Genomic DNA, 12,205 nt, shown 5'->3' on the forward strand with positions numbered 1-12,205 from the left:
AAACACTGAAGCAGGTACAGCTTATAAAAGCTTGCTGCAGTCAGTTTCTCTGGACATAATACTGTGACACAAGCGCCAAACAAACCCAGTCCAATCTCCATTGCTATAACAACAGGCATTTATTTTCATAGTCCTGGCTGTGCATCGACTACAGTTTTGCTAGTTAACACTGGGCTGAGCAGGGCTCTTTCGCTCCTGGCTGTTGGTTGGGCTTCCTTGGGTGTGCTCGTCATGTGGTAGGTCAGTGGAGTGCAAAGAACAGTCAGTCACATAGAGCATTCAGGTCATCTGCCTGACAGCAGTTGGAAGGAAAGCACAGCCTGCTCACAGTAGCGTGGATGGGGAGTGACCTAATGCTCGCTGTCAGAACCTTTACCAGCCAGTAGAATTCAGTGAAAGAAGGATGAATATCTCAGGTAGAAAATTCAGGTCCTAAAGCAGAGAGAATATGAGGTTCCCAGTCTCCTGAAATCATAGGGTTTTGTTTATTTTTTTTTAAAACTTCATTGCCCCAAATCCCACACTGGCTTAGGAACCCACAGTTGGTCTTGGGACTGCTGCCACAGCCGCAGAGACTTTCTGATCCTTTGGCCCCTCCTCACGCCTTTCCTCCCCACGCTGCCACAGTGTATTCATCACACAGTTGGCACTTTGTAGGCAAGGACACTGGAGTCAGCAGTGATTAGTTGGCCATGGTTATCCAACTGTCAGCAGCATAGCCCCAGCGGGAACCCAGCCAGTCTGAGGTTGAGTTAGTCAGAGCTAAGAATAGGACTTTGGGATCAAACTGAACTATGGGTGGGTCCCAACTATAGAACAGCTCTGTCTTGCAGTGTGAGCCTTTGTTTGTGACTACTCTTGTATTCTCATCTTAAAGTTTGTAAAATGAGTTAATATCATAGGATTTTTTTATAAATGAGATCAAAAATTTTCTCAGACAGGTCTCACTCACTAGCCCAGGCTAGCCTGGCTACTATATTGTCTATATATATTGTCATTATATTGTCTAGGTTAGCTTTGAACTCCCTATCTTCTTGTTTCTGCTTCTTGATTTACACTTAGGAATTTTTGAGAGAGGGTCACACATAGTCCAGGCTAGCTTTGAACTCGTATGATAGCTGAGCTTTGAACTCCTGATTCTCCTGCCTCCACCTTCCAAGTGCTGTTATTATAAGCATGTACAACATACCTGGCTCTTTATAAACTTTTTGTTTTTTAAAAAGTTTGTTTGTTTATTTATCAAGACAAAGTCTTACTATGTAGCCCTGGCTGGCTTGGAACCAGATATGTATAGGTCAGACTTAACCTTAAATTCACAGAGACCTGCCTGCCTCTGTCTCTGGAGTGTTAACCTCCACATCCATGAGGACTCTGCCTTTGTCTCTCTCTCTCCCTTTCATTTGAATCTTCAGCTGAGACAGTGAGAAAGACGGTTTATTGTGTTCGAGTTACACTTGGCCACACATGAGAACAGAATGAGTCCAGAATGCCACAGGTCCAGGGCAGAGGCCCGCAAGACTACTTGGGTTGTAGTGTAGACAGTCAAATCTCTCAGGTGGCCTCTGTGAGCAGATGGTGATGTCCCAGGTCTATCAAGACTTACACGGCCAGCAGCACACAGTCCATTGACTTGTGCGAGTGTCCCGGCCTTCAGCATCTCTTACTTCTGCTCCTTCAGCCTTTGTGGGTTGTGGGTGTGGCTGGCTCACTTGGGCCTCTGCCTCATCTTTCTTCCTTGGGCACATTTGCTTCTTCCTTCTCTTTGGTCTTATGGCGCATGAATTTCAAGCAAGACTGTGCTAAGGCTGAGAGAGGGGCTCTGCCTTTATGACCTAATCATGTTGCAAAGGCGCTACCTTCTATTGACATTTTTTTTTGAAGGTTACAGTTTCAATGTGTGGATTTGAGGGGGATATCCTCATTGAGACCATACACTATCTGTAACTTTGAAATAGAATGAGGTAGAGAGTGAGGCCTGGAATGCCTTACCCAGAAATTTCAGAGTTAACACGTTAAAGAAACCAGTTGGAGGGCCAGAGAGATAGTGCTGAGTGGTTAGTGTTGTTCTCGAATAGTGCTGGAGTTTGATTCCCAGTACCCACATTGTGTGGCTCACAACATCTATAAGGCTAGCTTCAGTGGGAGACTATGGGGTTTCTGGATTCCCACACAGAGGTGCTTCTGGCTTTCCGCACACACTCACAAACACATAGATGAAAACAAAACAAAACAAAAACCTATTGACACAGAGGAAGGCTGGGAATGTCCCTCTTCCTCCATCCAAATCCAGTCTCTTGCTGGGAGTAGTTACAGGATCATACCGGGAGGGGGCGCCTCTCCTCTGTGGAATTGAACTGTCCACTTAGAATTTGTGCTTCAACCAAATGTTTACACTTTAAAACTAGGTGTATGATGGGGCTTGCAAAACACCTATGCTACACAGGGTGGTTCTGACCTCAGGGCCCTGGTCTGTCTGAATCCTCCTGCTCTCTATAGGTTAGGTCTAGGGAAGAAGAGGCACCGTGGCTAGAGGCATGACCCACTGGGAAGGGAAGAGTGACTGAGAGCCTCAAGGCCCAAGCATGTGACAGGAATAGGGCAAAGAGGTGGTGGGAAATAACTGAGCTGTCCAAGGCCATTTGGGACATTGAGGAAAGGTGAGGCAGTTCAGAGGGAGCCACAGAAACCACTGTTTAGTCTCTTTAATTTCGTTTACATTTATTTACTTAACTTACTATGAGACTGAGTCTTGTATATAGCTCTGTCTGGCCTTGAATTTATGAAGACCAGCCTCTGCCTCCTGAGTGTTGGGATCACTGAAGTATGCTACTGGGCCAGAAGACATTTAATATGTGTGTATCTGTGTCTCTGTTTGGCGGTGGGGAGTGGGGGGTTTGGGGTTGCATATCCTATGACTATCTGTGGAGGTCAGAGGACTTGGGGGGGGGTCAATTCTTTCCTTTCACTTTGTGGATTCTGGGAATTCGAACTCAGGTTGTCAGGCTCTGCTTCCTGAGTGTTGGAATTACCAGTGTGCTACCTCGCCAGGAGATGGTTTGTGTGTGTGTGTGTTGGGGAAAGAGTTGTATGTCCTATGGCATTATGTGTGGAGGTTAGAGGACTTGCAGGAATCAATTTTATTTCACCTCGTAGGTTCTGGGGTTCGAACTCAGGTCCTCAGGCTTGGCAGCAATTGTCTGAGCCATCGTACCAGTCCCATGTGACTTTTCTTAAAGGGCGTGGTACAGGGAGGAAAAGAGCGTGCATGTGACAGACGGGTGATAAGGTAGTCCCTGCTTTCCAGGGGCAGAACACTCCTAAGAACCCCTCATTTTCTTGGAATCAGGGCAGATACAGACTGAGGCTGCCTACGTGCCCAACCTGCTTGTTTTTCGAGACAGGGTTTCTCCCGGCATCCTCTGGCTATCCTCGAACTCAGGAGGTCCACCTGCTCCTGCCTCTCGAGTGCTGAAATTAAGACGTGCGCCACCACCCCTCGGCCCAACCTGGTTTTTAAGCTTTATTTAAAAATATTTGGCTAGCATATAAAGACCTGGTTTCACACCCAAATATTTTCTGAGTCCGTCGCTTGAGTCTCCCAGCCCGGTAGGAAACACTTCCGTTAGAACACCGCTGGCGGAAGTCACGGCGGAACAGAAGTTGCACACCTTGGGCGCGTGGCGGAGGACGCCTGAGAGCGACACCCACCAGCTGCCAGAGCTTCCGGTTCGGACGCGGGATCTCGCAGTTGTGGGAGGTGAGAGGCTTGAGAGGGACCGCCGGTGACCTGCGGTGGCATGGGCGGGCTAGCAGCGTCCAGGAAAATTCAGGGGCACCAGGGGAAGGTATCATTGGGCGGCGTGAGGCCTTGAGAGAGATCGCTGCGAATGTAGCTCAGTCCCGTTGTCTACTTCTGTATGTCCTTGGCCAAGTCACCGGGTCCTTCCGAGCCCTAGCGTCTCCCCTTGGGAAGCAGAGATGAGGCCGGATCGGCCTTGCTGGGTGGCTGTGGGGGTTCACGTGGGCGTGCACGCACATCCCCTGCCACTCCTAGCGCCATTATCTACCCAATCACGTGCTTGGATGTGGCAGGCGGTTCCGCCCCCTCCACTGACATTATGAGCTCCGCCCTGCACTGTGCTGTGCAGACCTTTAAGCTTGCATTTGATGCCCCCACCAGGTTCAACAGAGAGGATCGCTGCCCCATCCCAAAGCTCATAAGAAGGCTCCCAGATCTCGGGCTTGCCGGGCTGCGAATGAATGGTTGCTGAAGTCTTAGTATGCCTCTTTGGGCACCCCCCCCCCACCTCTTTAGAAGTATTATGTGAGTGTGGGCACAGCGTGTGATGAGCCTCCCACCGTTAGTTCTTTCCATTCACGGTGGGTTCAGGAGCTCTAACTGAGGTTTTCAGACTTGAGCCGCGGGCATTTTTACCCACTGAGCCATCTTGTCCAAGTTAGGTTTTAAAGTCTGTGAAGCCTTGGCTGTTTTAGAACTCATTTTGTTGACCAGGCTGGCCTCTGCCTCGAAAATGCTGGGATTAAAGGCGTGTATTACCACGCCCAGCATGAAAGACTAAATTTTTAGAGAACTTGCTAGGTTGTCCAGGCAGGCCTAGAATCCCTAGGCTCAAATGATCTTCCTGCCTTAGTCTCCCACGTCACCGAGACTGCAGCTTTACCATGCTTAGGTTAAGGTAAACTATCAAGAGTACCTTTGAACTGGATATGGTGGTCTGTGCAGGTGATTCTAGTGCTTGGAAGACTGAGGCAGGAGGAATGAGGAGAGTTTGAGGTCGGTCCGGACTATATAGCAATATCTCCAAAAACAAAAAAGAATGAACAAAGCCTAGTCCCGCCTCCTCGCCCCCCAGCCTGGACTACATAGTGTGTTCCAGGCCAGCTCAGGACAGTAATAAGATTGTCTCAACACCTCTTGTGACTCCCGCCTCCAAAGCATACTCTCTTCTGCTTTTGAGGAGGAACCTGTGTAGAGTGTGCAGCTAATATTGGTGTGTCTCACTCTTTTGCAGATTTAGGACTGCAGGTGCCATGCACCCTTTACGACGTGTCCTTCAAGCACCGAGGTCTCTAAAGTGGGGGCCACTGAGCTCTGTGTCCTGCCTACTGCTCAGGACCTGCAGGGCACATTGCAGTGTCTCTAGCACTTCATGTCTTAGTCCAGAGGGACAGAGCTCAGAAGGTGTTCAGAGGGATTTCAGCTCCAGGCTAGCCGCCGGACCAACTTTTCAGCATTTTTTAAGAAACGCTTCAGATCTTCAACAGAAACCATCTTCTCCAGAAGTGGAGGACCCACCCCCCTACCTCACAGGGGATGAACTTCTAGGACGGCAGAGGAAAGGTTGCTTTTACTTCCCCTTCCCTTTGGCTTCCCTCCTTGTCCCGTTGCAGCCTCTGTGGCTGTTCTAATACACTGGCTGTAGGGAGTTGCCAGTGTGGGCAGGTTGCTGCTCAGTTACAGAATCATCAGGCTCTTTACTGAAAAGAAAAGGCTGGGCAGGAGGCAGGGGAGGAGTTGTGTGGTGCAGTGATTGCTTAGTGTGTATGATAGCTCTGTACTCCACCTTTAACTCAAAAGAGAAACTAGAACTCAAAGCTATGCACACAGGAATTGGAGTCCCCTCTTTGGTTGCTTTTGGAAACACTAAAATCTGTGTTCTGATTATAATTTTTAAAATTTCATTTATGTGTTTGTGTGTGAGGCACATGTGGAGGTCAGAGGACAGCTTGTGAGCTTGTGAGAGTTGGTTGTCTCCTTCCACCATGTGCCATCTGGCTTGGTGGCAGAAGCTTTAACCATTGAGCCATCTTGCTCAACCCTGCCCCCTACCTTTTGAAGCTGGTCTTGCTGTGTAGCCCAGGTTAGTCTAAAACTCATAATCCCCTTGCCTCAGCCTCTTCTGGAATTACTGATGTCTGCTGTCACTTCTGGTTTAGAGTTTTATTCTTGGGACTGGCAAGATGACTCAGAAGTTGCTTGCCACCAAGTTTGATGACCTGAGTTTGATCCCTGGAACCCACATGGTGAAAGGGGAGAACTTACTACCACAAACTGTCCTTTGACCTCCAAACTGGTGCCATGGCATATGTATCCTCCACCTTCCAAAATATATAAAAGAAATTAGTTAGGCCTGTGGTAAACACCTTTTATCTCAGCATTTGGCAGGCAGAGACAGAGCAAGGCTAGCCTGGTCTATATCATGAGTTCTAGGCCAGCCAGAGCTGCATAGTGAAACCCTGGCTTATAACGAAAAGCTGATTTTTCCTACTTTGTTTTTCTTTTTGAGAAAGAATCTGTCTTTTTTAGTCCATGTTTGCCTGGATGATGTAGTTCATGCTGGCTTCTAATTCCTGCCTTGGCCTCCCAAGTGTTGGCTTTAGGGGTATGACTCACTATGCCTGGCTTCTACTTAGAATAATAGCCTGCTGGTGGTGTGGGCTTGTAATAACTATAAATATGATTTGAAAGGGTCTGTCAAAGTGTGAGATTCATGTTTTGGAACTTGGTATAAATTTGCATTTTTGCTTCATAATATGACCATGCCTACTTTCGTTTTTATTCTGTGGTGGTTGCACCCTCTGGTCAGTGCTACTGCTTCCAGAGGTTAGAGAACCTGTTTGTTTAGAGGGGGGACTGTAATATGGGGATTTGAATTTAGTTCTTTCTCAGGAGGATAAAAATGATCATTAGTCTTCCTGTTCTAGTTGTGTCTGAGGCTCTATTTCCTTGTTTAAGAGGCACATTTCCCCTATATTTTAAACACCCTGTTTATAATAGGTGTGTGTATATGGTGTTGTATTTCCTTTGTTCTGAAAGGCTATTATTAATTTGGGGGTATTGGCAGCTGATGGTGTTTTAGGGTCAAGGCAGCAGGGGACTTTGTGGATAACAAGTTGCCTTGGTGTCTCTGAGTGCTTTGGGAAGGAGGCTGAAGACCCATGTGGCCCTCTGCCTACTCAATCTGCCTTTCATTGCAGTCTACCTCGAGACCTATGGCTGCCAGATGAATGTGAATGACACAGAGATAGCCTGGTCCATTTTACAGAAGAGTGGCTACCTGCGGACCAGCAACCTCCAAGAGGTGCTTGAACCCCCTGTTTCTCTGTATCCTGGGCCTGGGCTACCTGTCTTGATGCAGGTTCTTAGATGCAGTGAGTTTTTGGGGAGAGGATGTTGCCTGCTGAGTTAGTTCCTCTGAGTGACGTGTGCCGTAGGACTGGCGTATGCTGGTGTTCCAGCTATTTTGAGCTTTCATGATGCTGTTGATCTTCAGGAAAGGGGTTATCAGACTTGGTGTGGTCACTATGTCTGTAATCCCAGCCCTGGGAAGCAGAGGCAGTAGGATCTAGAATTTGAGGCCATGTTCACTATAGGGCATGACTATATCTCCAGAGCAGCCAAACCCAACCCAGTCAAACCAGAGCAAAACAAAAATATCTTGTGGAGTGAATGTGAGGCTTGAGAAGTTAGTGCATAATGGGTACAGAGCTTTCTCTGGAAAGTTCTGGAAGGAGATGTTGGTGATGGTTGCACAATAGTGTTCAGGTGTTCTTATTATAGCACTGTATCTTTAAAAATGGTTAAAATAAGATGTGTGTTTTACCATAATAATAGCAAAAAGGCAGGTGGACTGTATGAGTGATTCTGCAAGGCTAATTTCAAAGTTTATAAGTTTTTTTTTCTTGTTCTCCATTAGGCCGATGTGATCCTTCTTGTCACGTGCTCTATCAGGTACAAATATGTTCTTTTCATAGGGAGTAAATATATTGTGTACAATCATATCAAGGAGACTTACTTATGGAGTTAAGCCAATGCCTCCAGGTCACTGAGAGTTAAGGTTTTTTTTTTTTTTTTTTTTTTTTTTTTTTGTAATGGAGATAGTCTTGATACAAGTGACATGTGCTGAGCATGTCCTATGTGTTTGGTTCCGTGTGTACAGTATACATAGATGTACTAGTTTAATTCTCATAGTAGCAATTCTGTGAGTTTTTTTTCCCCTTCTTACCAAGTCCATTTTGTTTGGGTATGGTAGTACACACCTGTAATCTCTGCACTGTAGAAGTTGGGAGGATTGTGAGTTCTAGACCAGCCTGGACTACACAAAGAAACTGTCTAAAAAGCAAACAATAGTCATTAAAAATGCCCAAAGTAAGCTCTGTATATTATATAGAATTTTTAAACCCAAAGTGCTGAGGTCCCAAATTTCCTAAAGTTTTCTGGCTACTAGTGGCATTTTTGTTTGTTTGTTTGTTTGTTCTGTTTTTTTATTTTTTTCCAGATAGGGTTTCCTTGTATAGCCCTGGCTGTCCTGGAAATGGCTCTGTAGACCATGCTGGCCTTGAACTCATAGATTCACTTGGCTCTGCCTCCTGAGTGCTGGGGTTAAAGGCATGTGCCACCACCACCTGGCTCTAATGATCTATCTATCTAACTATCTATCTATCTATCTATCTATCTATCTATCTATCATCTATCTATCAATCAGTCATATATCCCTGATTTGAAGTGTAGCCAATAGCTGGGAAACAATTCTGAAAATATTGAGTGCCATCTTCAGAGCTTGCCAAGAAGTACCTGATCACAGGAAGTTCATCAAAAGTGATAGACCGGAGGGATGGTTCAGCAGTTAGGAGCACTGGCTGCTCTTCTGGAAGACTCAGGCTCAATCCCCAGCACCCACATGGCAGCTCACAAACATCTGTAGTTCTGGTTCTAGGAGATCAGATCCTTCTGTAGGTGCCAGGTACATGGGTGGTGGGTGCATATACATGTAGGCAAAATACCCATACACATAACAAATTTTAAAAATGAATTAAAAAAAAAGTGAACACACTTTTTTTTCTTTGTTGCTGTTGAAGGCATGTTAATGTTACTATTTCCACAGCTGCCTTTAACATTAACTTGTTAATCTGACACATTTTTTAATGGGACCTATGGAATGATACTGAGCTGGCTGTTATGAGAGATTTGGAAATGAACCTTCTATCATAAAGCCAGGCTTCAAAGAACTTGGTCTCACATGGGGACTAAGGCAGGTGAAAAAGTAGTCTACTAACATCTGATGGAAAATATTAAGCAAACATCATACAAGCTGGGGTGGTGATTTATGCCTATAATCTCAGTACTTGGGTAGTCAAGAAATATGGGTGATTTTGATGTGTTTTAGGCTAGCCTGGGCTACAGAATTTGTTAAACAACAAAAAACAAAATTCCAAGTTTAGGAGAAGTAGAGTTAAGGTAGAGGATACTTGAAGGGAGGAGAGTCACAGAGGAGTTGGGGAAGGGTTTGTGAAGAATGTAGTTTTGGGTTTTGTTTAAAGGCTAGTCTGGAGGTTGAGATGTGTAGGGAGGATATTATTAGAGGGAAGAGGATGACAGCAAGTGGTGCTTTCCCAGTTTGCCTTCATGTGCCTTCCCTGAATTCAACATAGATGCCTTTGAAAGGACTCAGATGGCTTTCATTTTCTCCCCGCTGTCCTGCTCCCCTATCTTGCTCATTTTTGTCTCTTTGGATTTTTCAGGGAGAAGGCTGAGCAGACCATCTGGAACCGTTTACATCAGCTGAAGGCTCTGAAGACAAAGAGACAACGTTCCCGGGTACCTCTGAGAATTGGGATTCTAGGTATCCATTCATTTGCAGATTTTCCCATTTTGAGACTTGGGTTCCTAGAGTTTTTCCTTTAGAGCAGTGGTTCTCAACCTTTGTAATTCTGCAACCCTTCAGTACAGTTCTTCATGTTGTGGCCCCCAACCATAAAATTATTTTTGTTGCTACTTCATAACTGTAATTTTGCTACTGTTACAAATTGTAATCTAAGTGTCCATATGCAAGATATCTGATATGTGACCACAGGTTGAGAATTGCTGCTTTAGAGACCTGGATCACAGGGTGTAAATAAATTAGCTGTATCTACCCCATGCATCTCTTTTATTTGATGTTAGTCTCTTTTACTTGGTGTTAGAGATTGCAAGATTAAATGAGATGAAGCTCCTAAAAGAGCTTTTTGTAGCACTTTGAAATAATAGATGTCTCAGGTGGTGGTGGTGCATGCCTTTAATCCCAGCACTTGGAAGGCAGAGGCAGTTGGATTTCTATGAATTTGAGACCAGCCTGGTCTACTGAGTGAGTTCTAGAATAGCCAGGATTGTTACACAGAAACCCCGCCTCAAAAAAACCAATACCAATCAAGTCAAGGCAGGAAGGCAGGAAGTCAAGTAGCTAGTCACATGACATCCACAGTCAAGGCATAGAGAGAATATACACATCATTTCTTTTCTCTTTCTTTATCTCTCTCTCTCTCTTGGTTTTTTTGAGACAGGGTTTCTCTGTGTAACAGCTCTGGCTTTCCTGGCTTTCTCACTTTGTATACCAGGCTGGCCTGAAACTCATAGAGATCCTCCTGCCTCTGTGTCCTGAGTGTTGGGATTAAAGGAGTGCACCAGCACTGCCCAGCTAAATGTCATTTCTTGTTGGCTTGCTTCTGCTCAGCTAGCTAGCTTCACTTTACTCTTACACAATTCAGCCCTTGGCTGTGAAATGATGATGTCACATCCAGGGTGAACCCTCCCACCTCCATTAACAATCAAGGCAATCCTTGCAGACATGCCCACAGAGCAGCAGATCTAGACAATTCCTCAATTAAGACTCATCCAAGGTGAGCTTAGGTTGGGTGAGCGTGACAGCTTACACTGTGGGTAGGGTGGAGAGATGGCTCAGTGGTTAAGAGCATATGCTGCTCTTTTACAGGACCTGAGTTGGTTCCCATGTCTGAGTCACCTGAAACTCCAGTTCCCTTAGGTATCCAGTGTCCTTTTCTTTACCATGCAGGTACCTGTACTCATGTGCACCCCACCCCAATAATTGCAAAAATTAAAAGAAAAATTTAACTTTATTTAATGTGCATTGGTGTAAAGGTGTCAGATTCCTTGGAACTGGAGTTAGAGATGGTTTTGAGCTGACACGTGAGTGCTAGGAATGAATCCTCTGGAGGAGCAGCCCGTGTTCTTAACCACTGAACCATCTCTCTCTCTAGCCCCTGAATTTTTTTTTTTTTAAATCTTTTTAAAATAAATGATAACATCCTTTACTGAATTCCACAGGCACCTGCACTCATGTGAACATACTCATACACAAGCATACATTTACATAAACAAAAATAATAAAAAATCTTTAAGGAAACCCCAAACAACTAAACATTCCAAAGAGTTTGTAAAAGCTATGTCTTAAGGTTTTATAGTCTTAATAAGATGATGGTTCAGGGGTACAAATTTTATCAGTATAATTTATATATATAATCTCTCATGGGTTTAGCAAGTATTGTGGGCTGAAAGAGAAAAAAGTTAAGTATAGTGGTAAACATGAACAGACTTCTGATGTAAAAATATCTTTTATCTTTTTTTTTTTTTTTTTCTTGAGACAAGGTTTCTGTGTGGCTTTGGAAGGTGCCCTAGAATTAGCTCTTGTAGACCAGGCTGGCCTTGAACTCACAGAGATCCACCTGCCTCTGCCTCCCAAGTGCTGGGAATAAAGGTGTGTGCCACCAATGCTTGGCCAAAATATCTTTTATCTTAGTGGTAAGTAATTTTTAGCTGTGAGAAGAGGTACTTCATGTTTGAGAGGCTTTTGAGGGGCGGGGAATGCAGCTCACTTTTGGTGTGCGTGGTTAGTATGTGAAAGACTCTGACTTCCATCTCCAGCAATGACAAAAAAAATGGGGAAAGGCTTTTGGATACCTCCTTGCACACTCCAGGCACTTAACTGATTTGCTCTGAATAGTTCTGTGGGTTTCTTGTATTTGAAGATGTTGGGTCCAGTTTGGAGGGTAATACTAAGTTCTGTGTCCTGGTCTCCAATGCAAGTTGTAAGTCATGTGCACTGAACAAAAGCCAGGGAAACAGATGAACTGCAGAAGAGGTACAGTTTCTTTTCTTTCCTAGGCTGCATGGCTGAGAGACTAAAGGGAGAGATCCTCAACAGGGAGAAAATGGTGGATCTCTTGGCTGGTCCAGATGCCTATCGAGACCTTCCCCGGCTGCTGGCTGTTGTGGAGTCCGGTCAGCAGGCAGCAAACGTGCTTCTCTCTCTGGATGAGACCTATGCGGATGTCATGCCAGTCCAGACAAGCCCCAGTGCCACTTCTGCCTTTGTGTGAGTCATCATGTGAGACCTGGGGGATGAGCATG

General features: G+C 45.3%; 1 protein-coding gene across 1 annotated transcript in view; it reads left to right on the plus strand.

Moving 5' to 3' along the window:
- The first annotated feature begins 5,037 nt into the window (after positions 1–5,037).
- Cdk5rap1 (CDK5 regulatory subunit associated protein 1) overlaps positions 5,038–12,205 on the plus strand; it is a 28,826-nt gene continuing 21,658 nt past the window's right edge. The window contains exons 1-5 of the mRNA XM_051192893.1: positions 5,038–5,362; positions 7,000–7,103; positions 7,719–7,753; positions 9,544–9,644; positions 11,960–12,170. Coding sequence (XP_051048850.1) covers positions 5,053–5,362; positions 7,000–7,103; positions 7,719–7,753; positions 9,544–9,644; positions 11,960–12,170 — 761 coding nt within the window. The 5' untranslated portion in view covers positions 5,038–5,052. The remainder of the gene's footprint in view (positions 5,363–6,999; positions 7,104–7,718; positions 7,754–9,543; positions 9,645–11,959; positions 12,171–12,205) is intronic.

Source organism: Phodopus roborovskii, unplaced genomic scaffold (genome assembly GCF_943737965.1).
Source record: "Phodopus roborovskii unplaced genomic scaffold, PHOROB, whole genome shotgun sequence".
NCBI lineage: Eukaryota > Metazoa > Chordata > Mammalia > Rodentia > Cricetidae > Phodopus > Phodopus roborovskii.